The sequence below is a fragment of the Balaenoptera musculus genome, chromosome 14, assembly GCF_009873245.2.
Source record: "Balaenoptera musculus isolate JJ_BM4_2016_0621 chromosome 14, mBalMus1.pri.v3, whole genome shotgun sequence".
Classification (NCBI taxonomy): domain Eukaryota; kingdom Metazoa; phylum Chordata; class Mammalia; order Artiodactyla; family Balaenopteridae; genus Balaenoptera; species Balaenoptera musculus.
Window position 1 is genome coordinate 6,935,338 of NC_045798.1, and position 16,964 is coordinate 6,952,301.

The 16,964-nt window shown below is 42.1% G+C and overlaps 1 protein-coding gene across 1 annotated transcript in view; it reads left to right on the plus strand.

The window, feature by feature from the left end:
- Positions 1-1,945: 1,945 nt before the first annotated feature.
- The window catches only part of SBNO1 (strawberry notch homolog 1), a 54,269-nt gene continuing 39,250 nt past the window's right edge, over positions 1,946-16,964 (plus strand). The window contains 4 exon segments of the mRNA XM_036874577.1: positions 1,946-2,095; positions 10,266-10,397; positions 10,923-11,027; positions 12,470-12,782. Of these exon segments, the coding sequence (XP_036730472.1) occupies positions 10,266-10,397; positions 10,923-11,027; positions 12,470-12,782 (550 nt within the window). The 5' untranslated portion in view covers positions 1,946-2,095.

Here is a 16,964-nt window from a genome sequence, read left to right on the forward strand (position 1 = left end):
CCTTCTACAAATGCTGCTGCAATGAATGACCTTGTGCATAACATTTGTGTGCATATGGGCAGTTATATTATAAATACCCCCTGAAACACCATCTTTTACTTTGGTTCAAGGTAAAGAGATGTATGCAGAGATGGTGGCAAGGATCTGGCTTAGATGCTCAGAAAGTACCTCAAAAGGTGGGAGTTCCTAGGTTAGACCTCTGTCTTCAGAATCTAGGACTCATCTAGTTCCGGTGTACAACTAGAGTTTGGGGGCCACTTGGAAACTGAATTGCTCCAACCAAGCTCCAAAGACACTGATGCATTAACTATCAATACAATGTCTTAGTTTTTTTGCTGTATTCTTTCTCTTTTTATAATGTGACAATTGCTTGTTTGCTGTCATCTACACTAGACCATAAACTAGGCTAGGGGAAAGTAGTGAACAAGACAGATAAAGGCCTTGGTCTCCCATGGTTCTTTTTTTTTGGCCATGCCAAGCAGCATGCGGGGTCTTAGTTCCCCAACCAGGAATTGAACCTGTGCCCCTGCAGTGGAAGCGCAGAGTCTTAACCACTGGATCGCCAGGGAAGTCCCCAAGGCCTTGTTCTTATGGAACTATTTTTATTTTTTTTACCTTTATAGGTTTGTGTGTGTACGGATTAAACGAAATAATGGAGGTACAGTGATTAGCAAATCTGCAATTTAAGATGTCTGTTTACATGTATACATATATAATACATATTCATGTATATAAACACAATGTTGGAAGAGTCATAATTATTCTTGCCATGACTACATTTTTTTTCCTCTCCCCCAGCCCCACACTGTCTCTTGAAGAGCTCACACCTTAACCTCCAAGTTAACCAAACCATAGGTTTGCTTTGAGCTCAAGGCGAGTGCGAAGCGCGGCCGGTAGGGGGCAAGAATCACCCAGGCGTGCCCATTACCTAAGCAAGGGATTCAAAGAGCATTCTCAGAATGACTTTACAAAAGGGTTACCAAGAAGTTAATTTGTTTATTCTTTGTCAGGTCACTTAGTAGTAGTAGCAATAATAATGATCATAATGGAGAATATGAAAATAAGGAAGTGAGAGGTAGTAGCGACAGATCTGTAGCAATCATTGAGAGCAATAGTTTGTTCAGGTTACCGGGTGTGTGTGAAGAAAAAAGAAGTGGGGCTGACTGCGCTCTCACTCCTTAGGATCTGAATATGGCAGTGGACCAGCCGAGGGGCTCCGAGTTACTTGCGGTTTCACATTGAATAAAGTGCTTTGAGCAAGCCTAACAAGCAATGAGTATGCGAATATTTTTTTCTAGATTTAACTAAGGTAACGAGCTTTCAAAGTGACAGAGACGCCACTAGGTAACTTCCTGGCCCAAAGCCACACACCGAAAAGGTTTTGAAAACAGCTTCGGGCCCCTCCTAGCCTGACTTTGAAAGCAGGTGTGGGACGCATGCGCCCGACCCACCGGTTGACCTCCTGGTGGCAACCCAGATCACGGACCTTCTTCCCGACAGCCTGCGAGGGAGAAAGGGAGGAGGAACGGAACTCTCGCGAGGTCTTTCGAGCGCCGGCGGAAGCAGTAGACACGTGACTCTCCTAGGCGGCCTTCGTCTTCCCCCCTCCCCCTTCCTCGGAAACCCGGCCCCCTCACCCCTCGCCCACCCCGGAGCCGCGGTAATGGACGGTTTGGGTTCCGGAATTCCCTTGGATCCAACCACTGATACCGGGTCGGCAGGAGCGACGGAGTCCGTGCTTGGCGGCGAAGGCAGGGGGCGGTCAAGATGGGGGGGGAATCATCTTTCTCCACCTAGGAGGGAGGCGGGGCGGAGAGGGGCGCTGGGGAGTGGGGTGGGGGAGGGAGGAAGTCACGTGGGGCGTGCGGCGCGCGCTGCGTGCGCGCGGCGCCTCATCCGTCGCCCCACCCCCTCCCGGCGGGGCGGGGCTGGGGGGCTGGGGGGGGAGGGGCGTCAAGATGGCGGCGGGGAGGTAGGCAGAGCCGGACGCCGCTGCTGCCGCCGCCACCGCCGCCGCCTCCGCTCCAGTCGCCTCTGGTTCTTCAAGCTCTCGCCACCCGGAGAAGCTGTTCCGGCGTCGGATCCCGCGGGGAAAGTAAGTCCTCTCCTTAGCCCTTTTCTACCTCTACACTCCTCCCGGACAGCCTCCCACTCCCACCCTCCTCAGGGGGCCGTGCGGGGCCGGGCTGGGGGGGCCGCCACCTCACCCCGGCTTGGGGCCTCTCTCGCCCCTCGCAGCCCCCTCAGCTGCGCGCCCTGAGGGCCCTCGGGGGCACGGTCCCGGCGGCGGCCCCGCCGCGCTCGCTTCCTCCGCCCGTCAGCGCCGGGCCCTGCGGTCGCCGCGCGTGGGGCTCTCGGGCCCCGGGGGCCCCGCTGTCCCGGGCCGGAGGCACCCCGTTTGGCCGAGGAGGCAGCGTCTGCGGACGCCGGCTCCGACTCCGACTGGGCCGTTCCCCCCCCTTGCTTCCGCGGCTCGACCCGGGGGCTGCGAGGTCCCGGCCCCTCAGGAAAGTGAGCTCCGTAATCCTTCAGAAGTCCTCCTCCCGGACGATTGTTCCGGTTCAGGGCGAGTGCGGGAGGCGACAGGGTCGCCCTAGATCTGGACCCCCGCACCTGCAGTTTGCTGATTACCTCGGTGTCGGGGCGATGGGGACGGTACGTGGGGCACGTGGGGCCACCTTCACGCCTCACCCGGTGATTAGGTTAATTTTGCCTCGAGCTCGCTCGCTCGCCTCCTGGATCCTAAGTAAGCATCTATGTGGAGGGGAAAGGCGGTTGGAAATTGGCTTACTTTGAGAGTGTTTGGCGTAACGAGCATCTAAAGTTCCCCAAACCAGTGTATGCTGGTGGTTTCCCAGAAGTGGTTTGGGGTCGGTTTAACCGCTGAGGAGATTTGGATGTGCCTGAACCCTTGTGATTGTTTCTTTCCTGACCCTGGCATCCAGCTCCTCCCCTTTCCACCCCGGCTTTGTGTTTCTGTTTGGTTAATGTTTGCGGACCACTAACTTGATCCTCGTACAGAGAAGCTCTTTTTATGTGCGTGCTCCGTTTACTGTGGGAGGCTTTTGTTTTGGGGAGTCGCTGGTTGAGAAACGTGGGAAAAGAACGGGCGAGAAAATGAGAGTCAAATAAAGCAACGTTTTTAGCCATTGAATTGCCCAGCCAGTTGTAACCACACCCGGAAGTTTGTACTAAACACGTGTTGATGAGAGAAGGTTAAAAACTGGGTCCCCTTTGACCTTTGAAAGTTGATTATTAGCAGTTTATGTTGAGTTAAATGTTTCATATTCTCTAGGCAGCCAGAATTAGAGACGGAATAGGGTTTCTAAAGTGTCGGCCAGGAGGGTCCAGAAAGCTGTCAAATCCCTAGTTGCTCTAGCGCGGTTCCTCAGAATAGTTGCAGACAGTTAAACCAGATAACAGTGCGGAGGGATTCCATTTTTTCCCAGTTATTTACCGCAATCAGAACTGCTTGTCATAAGCAGTGGGGAAAGCCTTCATCACTGCATAAAAGATAGTGTGTACAGAATTTCTAGGATAAAATGTAGAATTTGCTGCTGCTGCCTTGAGTGGGACATTAGTTTTGCAATCAAGGGAACATTTTATTTTCATGTTTAAAGAAGTTGCTTCCAAAGTTTATCTTACCAGAGAAGACATCTTTACTCTTTTCCTCTGGATTCTGCTTTTTATCTACCAATCTAACTTTATTCCCAGTCTAATTTTGTTGCATACAATCCTCCAGAATTTAAAATAAATTTTATTTTAGTTGCTGGGTAAATGTTAAAAAGGGAGGCTTAGTGAGTGGCTTACAGATCGTAAATTCATCATCCATTCATCCATCCATTCATTCATCCATCCATTGAATGCTCTTATGTGTCAGTTTTACATGTTTTAAGGGTTTTGCTGAGATTACTATTTAAAAACGTGCAGTATGGAGATTCTTTTCATGCTTTTTTAAAGTCTTTTTTCGCCTCAAAGACTTTAGGTACAGATAACATTTTGGCATTTCTTAGTCTCTAAATTGAGCTTTGATTTGAGACTTGCCGCCTTGCTTGTGAAGGAAGACAGCACACAGGTCTGAGATCTGCTCTTAGCAAGATACCTGACTTTTCGTGAGGCTCTGTGGGTTCTTGTGCTTTGCCTGCCAAAAATTGGTGTAAAGATACTTTCCGAGAGGAATTGTTTTCCATTAAATAGACAATTAATAACCAAGATGATGTAATCCTTAAGTTTTTGCAGTTGTCTTTTTTTTATGCTAATTGACGGATCCACTTTGATGTGGTTGAGCTTTACTAAGTAATAAGGACAACCTTGTGATATCACTGAAATTTTCTGTAGATGGAAAGAATAGGCTCTCGAAGAGCAGGAACTCTCTTCTATGAAAAAAAATATGGTATAAAACCTGTCAAATTAACTTGCTTATTTACCTCTTGGGAGACAGTATATAGCACAGAGCAGTGATTTTCAAACCTTTTTTACTGCATTCCACAGTAAGAAATGTGTTTTACGTTGTGACCTAGTACATAATGCACGCATAGAACTCAGTTTCCTGAAACAATGTTTATCCTCTCTGCGTGTGCTGCATTAATTCTGTCTGTATTTAAAATATTTGAATATTCTATATTTGAAATATTTAAAAATACTGGTCATGACATACTTAAATTATTTGACAACATTGTTGTGACCAGCAGTTTGAAGAATACTGGTATGGAGTTAACAGCACAGAATCTTGAGGGAGGGGGGCCGCGGGGCGTGGGGCGCGTGGTATCAGCCCTCCTAGGTTTGTAATTCTGCTCCAAGCTTGCTTTGTTGTTACCTTGTTACAGTTCATCTCTCTAAGCCTGTTTCTCATTTCTTTTTTTTTTTTTTTAATTATTTTTATTTTTGGCTGTGTTGGGTCTTCGCCTCTGCGCGAGGGCCCTCTCCAGTTGCGGCGAGTGGGGGCCACTCTTCATCGCGGTGCGCGGGCCTCTCACCATCGCGGCCTCTCCTGTTGCAGAGCACAGGCTCCAGACGCGCAGGCTCAGCAGTTGTGGCTCACGGGCCCAGTTGCTCCGCGGCATGTGGGATCTTCCTAGACCAGGGCTCGAACCCGTGTCCCCTGCATTGGCAGGCAGACTCTCAACCACTGCGCCACCAGGGAAGCCCTGTTTCTCATTTCTGACAAGGGAATAACGGGTAGTTTTTACTCATGGATTATTTTGAGAGTTAAAGAATTCCAGCCATATAGTGAATGTTGAGAAGACTAGCCATCTGATTTTGATGTTGTGATCGAGAAAGTAGTCCCCCCCACCCAAATCTTTCTTGGGCTTCTTTTTCAAAGCAGTTTTGAAACTTGTATATAATCTGCACATTCCTTTTTGATTCCATTCTTCCTATAGGTTTTGCAATGAGAGTGAGGGGAGGGGCACTTTACTGAGCAATCGCTGCTTGGGGAAGTAGGTGTTAAAAAATACAGATTATATCCTTTTAGGTAAAGAAAATCCTTTTTAGCAAACTTCTTTATACCTACCTTCCCTTCCTCCTGATACCCTTAAGGAACCAGCACTCAGTAGACACTTAATGAATACTTGTTGATGGACTTAACCAGCTAAATTCTAAGTGGATCATTATCCTTCAAATTCTTAAGCCGAGTGCCAGTCATCGACATCCAGGCTACATAAAAACAAAGTTGGGTCAAAAATTAGACATGTTTAGCACTATTAAGTGATGAGAAAAATCCTTTTCAGGCAAAGATATTTCTTTTTCTTAAAAATAAATTTAAATTTATTTTATTTTTGGCTGCGTTGGCTCTTTGTTGCTGCACGCGGGCTTTCTCTAGTTGTGGCGAGTGGAGGTTACTCTTGGTTTTGGTGCACGGGGTTCTCATTGCGGTGGCTTCTCTTGTTGTGGAGCTCTAGGGTGTGCGGGCTTCAGTAGTTGTGGCACGCAGGCTCAGTAGTTGTGGTGCACAGGCTTACTTGCTCCACAGCATGTGGGGTCTTCCCGGACCAGGGCTCGAACGCGTGTCCCCTACATTGGCAGGGGGATTCTTAACCACTGCACCACCAGGGATGTCCGGCAAAGATGTTTCTAAAATGATATTATATGTGCACATTTAAAGATGTCTACTAGTTTCCTCTAGATACGCTAATTGATTAGACATATTGGATGTATGACACTTGAGTAAAAAGGGTGCTAGTATTTTATAGAACTAATGTGGAAGTTAATTAGTGAATAAATTGCCAACAGGTAAAGTTTGTTTTCTAGATATAAAGTGTTGTATCAGCAATTTGAAGGAAAACATTTTTTGAACATTATAGTAATGTTTATCAACATGATGGTTAATAGTAGCTAATATTTATTCCACGTAGTGTAATATTTACTCAACACAGCAATCCTGTAAAGTAGGTTCTATTTTTATTCCCATTTGAAGATGAGGAAACTGAGTCACAAGTCATTACTTAACTGTGTTACACTACTTAGCAGATGATGTAGCCAGTATTTGAAACCAGGTTTTCCCCTTGACTTCATAGTCTCCTCAGCCTCTGTAGTGTACTGCTGCTGCTGCTGCAGATACATCTCTCGTATCTGCCCAGAGCTATAAAGATCTGCTTCGGTCTCAACAAGAGGAACCTTGTCCTTGTTGATAGGTTTCAGTGTTGGTATTCTCAGTGGGAACTGTATCCTTTCATTCTTCTGATTGGCTGTGGTTTCTCAGGATTCTCTTCCTGCCAAGGATGTCTCTTAGTTTCTCTCTACTACTGTGTCATTAGTCCTTATTTATCATAGACGCTTTCATGGGTGTACTATTTTGAATAGGTGATATTTTCAAATGTATTTATGATAAAAATGGAACCTTTTTGTTGTCCATTGTTTGAGATAGAATCACTCTGTGGTTAGTAGTTAGCATTTCTTTTGCACCTAACAGTGCTTGTGTTTACATTATACTTAGTGGGTTCAAAGTGAAAATGCTTTTTCCCTCTCAGGAATAAATCTTACTTGTTTGTAAAATGTGGGGAAGGTTGCATAATATAACCTTTTAGGGGCTCTGTCAGCTTGAGCACTGAAATTCTGTGAGTCTGTAATATTGATAGTTTCAGAATAGGAATATGATTAAATATTAAGGGTTTTTGCTTTATGGAGTTAGAGAATGGCATAGATGTGTCCTCTCTATCCCCTCCCCACTTCTCATGCAAAAAAAGTGCAAGTAGGGAATTTGTGCCCAATTGGCTTGAGAGAAAGGATCCCTAGATTTTATTTGTGTATAAGATGTATATAAAATTAAAATCTCTTTCATTAATAGCTCGTAAAAGACAATGTCTCTTACAGGCATCGTCAGTACTAGGTCACTGCTCAGATCAGAGGGTCTCAAATTGTGATTCCTATGCATTTTGAGTAGGTCACTGATAATGTTACTTATAACTGTGGCCATCATTTCTTATATGGACTCCAACAAGTTTATTCCCCAAATAACTCTCTTCCATGATATTTTTGTACTTATAATGCTAATTGTTCAGAAAATATATTTCAGAAAGCTCTCGTGAATTCAGTAACACATGGATTAATGGATCCCTCGGCCTCCAAGCTTTCTGTGGTCTGTAGTTTAGGAATCATTGGTTTAAAAGAATGTGCTTTTGTTTCAAATGTAAATAATTATTTCCAATATTTACTTTAAAAAAGATGACATTTTGATAGTTTCAGGAATTATTAATCTAGGTCAAAATTAGCCATAGCAAGTGGGCTAAGACCCTGTATTCCCATAGGTCATTGGTCCTAATGAAGTATTTTATAGATTGAAAATGTTTTTAAAGTGTTGGTTTGCTCTCTTGGTACATATTTGTACTATGTACTAGGATAGTAGCTTGTAAAGTGTGGTCAACTATGTATTAGAAAAATGGATCAACTTTTTTTAAAAATAAGTTTATTTTATTTATTTATTTTTGGCTGTGTTGGGTCTTTGTTGCTGTGTGCAGGCTTTCTCTAGTTGTGAGTGGGGGCTACTTTTCGTTGTGGTGCGTGGGCTTCTCATTGCTGTGGCTTCTCTTGTTGCGGAGCATGGGTTCTAGACACACGGGCTTCAGTAGTTGTGGCACGTGGGCTCAGTAGTTGTGGCTCACGGGCTCTAGAGCGCAGGCTCAGTAGTTGTGGCGCATGGGCTTAGCTGCTCCGCGGTATGTGGGATATTCCTGGACCAGGGCTCGAACCCATGTCCCCTGCATTGGCAGGCGAATTCTTAACCACTGCGCCACCAGGGAAGCCCCAGAATGGATCAATTTTATATTAAACCCATATTGTGACATTTCTCCTTGTCTCCCCTGTCATCTGGTTCTTTCATACTATTTCCATCTTGTTGTTTAATACTAATTCTCCCCTTTCCAGTTTTAATCTCAGACAGGCGTTTATTCCAAAGTTAAGTATTGAAACTTCACAGGTTACCAATATTGACTTCTTGATCTACTCATTGGAAAGAGAATGCGTGGGCTTTGGGAATTTGAACAGTCTAGATCTGGGTGTGACCTTGGGCAGGTAATTTAAGCTTTTTGAGCCTCAGTTTCATTTCTAGAATTATAATATTTATCTTGCTCAGGGTTGTCATGGGCTAGTGATGGACATGAAGAGCCTGACACTGTGCCAGGCTTGTACAAGATACTTAGTCACTGTCAGTTCCCTTCCCTTCCCATCTGCTCAAAATGCTTTCTTCCTTAGACTTCTTTTCTTTTCTCTGAAAAATTTTGGGGAAATCTCCTTTGGGCTATCCTTCCTCTCATCCTTTAAACAGTGGGTCTGCCCTTCGTTTCATTTCTGGATGTCTGTGGTTTCCACCTTAAACTCACTCGTATTTCCTTTAGAACATCTTTGTAAATGATGTACAAGCGACGTAGACCTACCTAGTAGAGAATTTCTCTATGAAATGTCCTGCTTTCATCTAAAACAGTGGTTCTTGTACGTTGGGAAGTCGTGGTCATGGTATTCTTGGCTAACAACTTTTTTTTTGTAGGACATAATGAAACATTTAATTGCGTTGCACAGTCTGAGAATAAACGGATTAGCTGAAAATTAGTATATATGTAATGTGAAATTAGTTCTTTGAGAAAAACAAGTAGTCAGATTTCTCATAATTATGTTTGTGTATATAAATTGGTTATTTCAGATAAATTAATGAGAAAAGTTAAAATTAAGAAAGCTCTGTTAAACTTTGTTTTCCCTACAAAATGGATAAAAATCTATCTTAGTGGTAGAATACTTTGATTTGGCTCCTATGAGTACAGTTGGAAAACCCCAACTGAAGGTGTATTTGCCTGCTCGAATTAGGCATTTTTCCCCCTAAACTCCATATATCTCATCTTTTAGGTCTCCTGGGCTCAACCATTTTCATTTTCTCTTGGTGGCTTAACTCTGATTATCCATCAACTCATGCTTTTTTGTGTGTGTTTCATGTTCTCCCTTCCATTTTCAGCTTTTATTTAAACTTAGTCTTATGGATTCTCCTTCTTAAATATTTTGGAATCCATTTCCCCTTCTTTCTGTTTACATCTTACTGTTATAGCACATCATCTTTTTCCTGATCTGCTGTAGCAGTTTCCTAAGATGTCTCCCTGCCTTGGTCTTACTCTACCCATTCTCAGTTTGCTTCCACACTGCTGTGGAGTAATTTTTCTAAGTCACAAATCTGACTATGTCTTGCAGTCCTCTATCTGAAAACGCTTTAGTGACCCCTGATCCTCACAGGATTAAATGAGCTCTCTAGCATGGTGTTCAGAGCTGTGGGCAAAAACTTCTTCGTCTCTTGCCATCACCTTTGTGAACCTCGTATTTTTTTTTTTTTTTGAACCTCGTATTTCTGTTCTGAGCTTCTGTACCCATGTTGAACTACTCTAGCCATCTTTCTTAGAGTGCCAGCATCATTCGTGCCCCCATAAGTTTGAATGCACTATCCAGAAGATCCTTGTCTACCTGGCAATTTCTTACCTGAGAATTGGCTCCACTGTCATCTTTGTAATCTCTCTCCCCAGGTGAATTCAGCATTTCCTTCTCTGTTCCCATGGCATTTTGTAACATATACTCTTTCTGTGATTTACATACTTTTCTTTCCTTTCCATCTTAATGTGAATTTCTTGGGATCAGAGACTATTTCTCTTTCATCCTTTTTTTGCCTGCTGTGTAGCAGGTTCTTCATAAATATTGAATGAATGGATCTGGTAGAAAATGTTGGTTTATATTTAGAAGAGAGTTAATTGTCATTTTAAGTTTTTTATGTTAATATTTAATATTTTGTTCTAAAGATGGTGGAGCCAGGGCAAGATTTACTGCTTGCTGCTTTGAGCGAGAGTGGAATTAGTCCGAATGACCTCTTTGATATTGATGGTGGAGATGCGGGGCTTGCAACTCCAACACCTACCCCTCCCATACAGCAGGTAAGAGTTTTCCAAAGCCTATGTAAAAAGTGAGTTTTTTTAAATTTTATTTTCTATTATAGAAATAGGTATTGTTAAGCCTTCATTTTAAATATGCATGTGAATATTACTTTTATGTTGAGTATTAGTCTTTATTCACAAAGTGGAAAATACTTGGCAGTGAAAATCAAGACATTATTTTCTGCTTTGATATATAACGTAAGAGATGAATTGCTTAGAGTTATTGCAGGAGGATCACTAATCTCAATATTTGTCTTTGTACTTTATAGGAATATTTTTCTGAGGTTTCACTATACACATTCTCTGAAAGCAAAAATAAGATTCTGGTGTTAGCGTAGTTTAGTGAAGATGTTATGCTTGCAAAGATTGTTATTTTATACCTGGTATCAGTGATTTTACATTCCATTTGAATGTAAAGCTTGAAAAATTTTTTTATTTTAATAAAATAAATACATTTCTTGTTCTTGAAACAGAATTCACTGCCGTCATTCTTTATTTCTTTCTCTGATGTTGTTTTCTCTCCAGTCAGTGCCACTTAGTGCATTAGAACTAGGTTTGGAGACTGAAGCAGCAGTTCCTGTTAAACAAGAACCAGAGACGCTACCTACTCCAGCACTATTAAATGTTAGGGTAAGAATTATTTAGATTTGGCATTACTATGAAAATAGTTCAGGATTGTAGAAAGAAAATAACCTTTAATATGAAGTAGTTTTATTTCACTAGTTCTGCTTTTTGCTACTTTTTTCCCAGTATTCTATCTACTCTCACCTCCTACTTTATAAAATGTTTCTTTCACTCTTCTGGTAGTTATGTTGATCAAAAGATTAGGGGGAAAAGAACCCCCATTTTTTTAGGTTATTTATTGCAAGTGATAGAAAATTCATGAAGTAAAGATGAACTACATGTTAACCCACTACACTTTTCATTTTTACTTGTTTATTTCAGCTTTTGTCCATTGGTATATATAATTTTTATGTGATTGTTATTGTGCTTTAAATGTAGAGTTCCACTGACCTTGCTTTAAACATAGCAGTTTTCGTTGTTGCTGTTGTTACTGTAGGCTGGGCTGCACGGCTTGTGGGATCTCAGTTCCCCAACCAGGGATTGAACCCGGGCCATGGCAGTGAAAGCCCTGAATCCTAACCAGTAGGCCACAGGAAACTCCCTACGCATAGCAATTATTAATTTAAGGTCTAGTGGTATAAAATTATTAGACTGGTTAAAATTTGATAACTTTTGATAAATTATTGTTGAGAGTTACATTTAAAATTAATAGTAATCTAGAAGACTCTTGTTAGAGAAGTCATGGAGAAATAAATAATTTGAAGGGGGAAGGAAGTAGAAATAGACTTAAATTTATAAAAATACCTGTGTTGTACTTTACTTGGTTGAAGTCACAGACATTTGTTATCCTCAAATCTTGACTTTTTTTTTCATTTTTGTCCAACTCCTAACTCCCACCCCACAACTATAAAAATAAAATGCTATGTAGCTTTGCCTTAGACTCAAAGGAAGCATCTGCATTATCACTGATATTTGTAATTTACCTGGGTGGATCATTCATGGGGCATAGGAATTTAAAACTCTGCTTGGTGGTCTTATCTTATTAAGTTAAACGTTAGTATAGTCTGTATGATAGCAGACAAAGCATTGGACAGGAATCATAGAATGTTAGAAATGGAAAATGGTCATCAGAGAGCCCGGGCCTCCAGAGGTAAAGTGATTTGTCTAAGGTTATCTTATTAGTTGGGGGCAGTGCTGGGATTAGAAATTATATTCCTAGTCCTTGTGTTATGTAGGGTGACTATACATCACAGCTTGCTTAGGATACTCTCATTTTATGCTTGCTGCCCCCAACACTACTACTGTACCTTCTTTTTCTCAAATAGTGTATTTTAACTAGGTAGTTTATATCTAATGATATTTATTAGAACCAAAGTGCCAGTGGTTGGGTAAGATTCTTAATAAGTCAGTTGTAGAGTTTTAAATGGCCTATTGTGTTTGTGGATATGGGTTGCATTAGAGAATAAAGAATTTTTCACAGGTGTGATGTATATGGTTTTCTTTTCTAGCAGCAGCCTCCATCTACTACAACATTTGTGCTGAATCAAATAAATCAGCTTCCGACTTTGGGATCTACAATTGTAATGACTAAAACACCACCTGTAACCACGAATAGGCAAACCATCACTTTAACAAAGTTCATTCAGACTACTGCAAACACACGTCCTTCAGTCTCAGCACCAGCAGCACGAAATGCCATGACCTCTGCACCTTCAAAAGACCAGGTTCAACTGAAGGACCTACTAAAAAATAATAGTCTGAACGAACTCATGAAACTGAAGCCACCGGCTAATATTGCTCAGCCAGTTGCAACAGCAGCTAGTAAGTCTTTTTGTTTTCAGTAGTGTCAACTGCTTGCCTTCGTTAAGATATGTCAGTGTGTTTTTAAGGGTTTGCTTAGGTCTTAAAAGAAGTAGTCATGACAGGAGATGATATCTGCATGACTCTGTGGACTTAACAGTATTTATGCAATTCAAGGGAAGCAAAAATTTAGAAGCCTTAGCCTTAAGCTTTAAAATGAAGTGTGGAATTATCAAGTGGCTACGTGAACACCATGAGATCTCAGTTTTATAAATTGTGAATAACTGGTTAACATTTTTCTCAGTCATTTAAATCAGTGCTTTTCAAGCTTTATAACTGTGAGTCACTTGGGGATCTTTGTACAAAAACAGAATCAGAGTCAATAGGTCTGGGATGGGGACCAAGATTCTGCATTTCTTTTTTTTTTTTTTTTTTTAAATTTTTATTTATTTATTTATGGCTGTGTTGGGTCTTCGTTTCTGTGCTAGGGCTTTCTCTAGTTGTGGCAAGTGGGGGCCAGTCTTCATCGTGGTGCGCGGGCCTCTCACTATCGCGGCCTCTCTTGTTGCGGAGCACAGGCTCCAGACGCACAAGCTCAGTAATTGTGGCTCACGGGGCCCAGCTGCTCCGCAGCATGTGGGATCTTCCCAGACCAGGGCTCGAACCCATGTCCCCTGCATTGGCAGGCAGATTCTCAACCACTGCGCCACCAGGGAAGCCCAAGATTCTGCATTTCTGACAAGCTTTTTAGAGGTGCTGTTGCTGGTGGTCCTTGGACCATGCTTGAGGTGTAATAGGCTTTAAACTGATACTTCACTACTTTAACTCTTACAGTTTTATGATTTTGCTTGTCATTAGCTTCATTGTATGTCGGTAGTCGTGTTTTTTAGTAAGTTTTCTTTTAAAATATATAAACTTTCATTGTAATGAAAATGAATAGTAATTCACTATATTTTCTTTGAAGAGTGAGCACTCAAAATACTTCTTTAATAATAGCTTTACTGAGATAATTCACATACCATTGTACCTTTTAAAGGGGTACAATTCAGTGGATTTTAGTATATTCACAGAGTTGTGCAACCATTACCACTAGCTAATCCATAATGCTTTAAGTGTAGGTTTAGATCTAAAGAGAAAAAGCTCAACAGTGGTTTGATCACTCTTTTTTAGGAATTCATTTATGCATAAAGAATGTAAATTTTACAGTTAATTTTTCTTCTCTGGAGTGGCTTTTTTATTGCTCATATATTCAACAGATATTTATTTATTTATTAATTGCCACACTGTGAGGCATGTGGGATCTTAGTGCCTTGACCAGGGATCGAACCCATGCCCCCTGCAGTGGGAGCCCTGAATCTTAACCACTAGACCACCAGGGAAGTCCCTGTTCTAGGATTCTGAGACTATGGCTGGGAAGAAAACTGTTGAAATCTCTGCCCTCATAGAGCTTGCATCTGAGTGGAGAAAAACAGACAATAAACAAAATAAATAAAGTATATAGTATGTTAGGGGTAGGCACGTGGAGAAAAATGGAAAATGGAATATGGGGCAGGAATAGGCTGTATTTAAGTGGAATGCTTAGAGGAAGCTTTGTATTTAGTGTAGTAAGGTAATTTTAAGGGTAAAATAGAATTTTTTTTTTAACTTTGGCTATATCAAATTTTAGTAGTATAGTTTTAGAAACTGAAAAATGTGAACTCTTTTTTTTCTTTTTTGGCTGTGCCACTCGGCTTACAGGATCTTAGTTTCCTGACCAGGGGTTGAACCTGGGCCTCGTCAGTGAAAGTGCCGAGTCCTCACCACTGGACCGCCAGGGAATTCCCAAAATGTGAACTCTTAAGAGGGATATTCTTTCCTTCTTTTTTCCATTGAGCTAAATAGTATTTGACTCCCTGCCTGGTGATTTATACTAATGCATAACATCTCACTGGGCTCTTGGAATGAGGTGCTGGTTATTGAATAGAGAGTTCCTCCTTCCAAACAGCTGCTTTATTTTTCCAATTGAGAGAGATAAGTTTTAACACCCGATATATTTTGTAGCAGAATTGATTGCTGGGAAGTTCTAATGTGCTTGTGTTTATAGAGTAGAGGGCCAGGGACTTCACTGGTGGTCCAGTGGTTAAGACTGCACTCCCAATGCAGGGGACCTGGGTTCAATCCCTGGTCATGGAACTAGATCCCGTGTGCCACAACTAAAGATCCCGCACCCAACAACGAAGATCCCGCATGCCGCAACTAAGACCTGGCTCAGCCAAATAAATAAATAAATATTAAAAAAATAATAATAAAGTAGAGGGCTGGGGCATTCTAAAGGAATGAGCAAGGAGTGTTTGTAGGTGATGCGGAACTAACTTTGTCTTCAGTGACAAATGCAATTAAAAATACCAGATAATCTAATCTTTGAGTCCATACCTTTGTGCCTTATGGCTGTAGTTTTACTCTTAAGGTTATTGTCCTGAACTGACTGGAGCCTGGCAGCTAGATGCCCATTGAGAAATCATTTTTACTGTCTCAGGATTGATTTCCATTCTTTGCCATGGAGAGCAGGACCACGGCCCTGACCTAGCTGAGGTGCAGGACAGCATCTGGAATGGCTCCTGGGAGACTTAGGGGTGATCAGCAGTTAGTAGAAGCTGCTTTTCATTAAAGTCTTTGGATTTAATGAGGAGAAAGACTGCTGCTGTGCCATCGTGAGGAAAGAGTTTAGAGAGCAAAACAAAACAGCTTTGGAGCTGACCGAGTAATATCTAGTACAGTAACATCTCCCACATCCAATATAATACTTCTTAAAAGACAAAAGACTGCAAGTCAAGGCCATCCTTCTGTGGAAGGCTGAGAAATTGTCAGACTAGACCAGGGCTGAAAAAGAAACATGGTAAGTGAATGCCAGAGATAAACTAACTTTTGTGTTGTAGGAGAGGGTCATCTTTTTACTGAAAGGGAAGAATGTTAAAACTATGAAACTGCAGAGAGCGAGGTTTTGCATGTTCTCTCTCTCTCTCTCTTTTTTTTTTTTTTGGCCGCCCCGCATGGCTTGTGGGATCTTAGTTCCCCAACCAGAGATTGAACCCAGGCCCTCAGCAGCAGTGAAAGCATGGAGTCCTAACCACTGGACCACCAGGGAGTTCCCTGCATGTTCTCTGCCCCTTTTGGAGCCCTTAGCCCTTTAGGTTGCTCTTTGGATTCTGATCTCTCAGTTGAGCTCCAGTCGTGTAACTCTTTCTATGAACTGTTCAGTGGCTCTCCCACAGTTATATTAAACAGATCTGTGCTCCCAAGTAAATTTATTATCTCTGTACCAGCTTCCTTATTTTGCTAACACTTTAATCCCAGCCATTTTGTAGTCCCAAGTGACAGGCCACCCAAATACTCCCTATCTTTTGGTAGAATACATAAGGTGATAATCCGTTATCCTGGTGTAATTTTCACACTGTGATTGCAAGAATACCAGGTACTGGGAGTGCTTCAGGTATACTTGGAGGATGGAGGCTAGTTACAGGGGCTCAGAACTTCTCAACCAAGTAGTTCTACTTTTTTTTTAAAAAAATTAATTAATTAATTAGTAATTTTTGGTTCTGTTGGGTCTTCGTTGCTGCGCACAGGCTTTCTCTAGTTGTGGCGAGTGGGAGCTACTCTTTGTTGCGGTGCGCGGGCTTCTCATTGCTGTGGCTTCTCTTGTTGCAGAGCACGGGCTCTAGGTGCGCGGGCTTCAGTAGTTGTGGCTCGTGGGCTCTAGAGCGCAGGCTCAGTAGTTGTGGCGCATGGGCTTAGCCGCTCCGCGGCATGTGGCATCTTCCCGGACCAGGACTCGAACTCGTGTCCCCTGCATTCGCAGGCAGATTCTTAACCACTGTGCCGCCAGGGAAGCCCAGTAGTTCTACTTTGATTGATACTTTGATGGAGAGGTTCTTGTGCTATATCTAAAAAGAGTTTGCAAACCACTGGTATAGAAGAACAGATTCATTCTTTGGATCTTTATTCTGAGGGAAGACAGTAGAGTTCCCAAACTGTTTTTTTTTCCCCTTCCAGAAATAATTATTTTGCCTTGAAAGTTAGTAAGTACCACCAGATCAGGTGAGATTGATTCTACCTTGGTGATAATACCAGGTTTTGTGCCAAGTGAAGTGTCTCAGAGTAATGCTGGCTGTGGGTAATTGTTTTGAAATAAACTGCCAAATAGTGTTCTGGTTAAGGTGTCTTTTT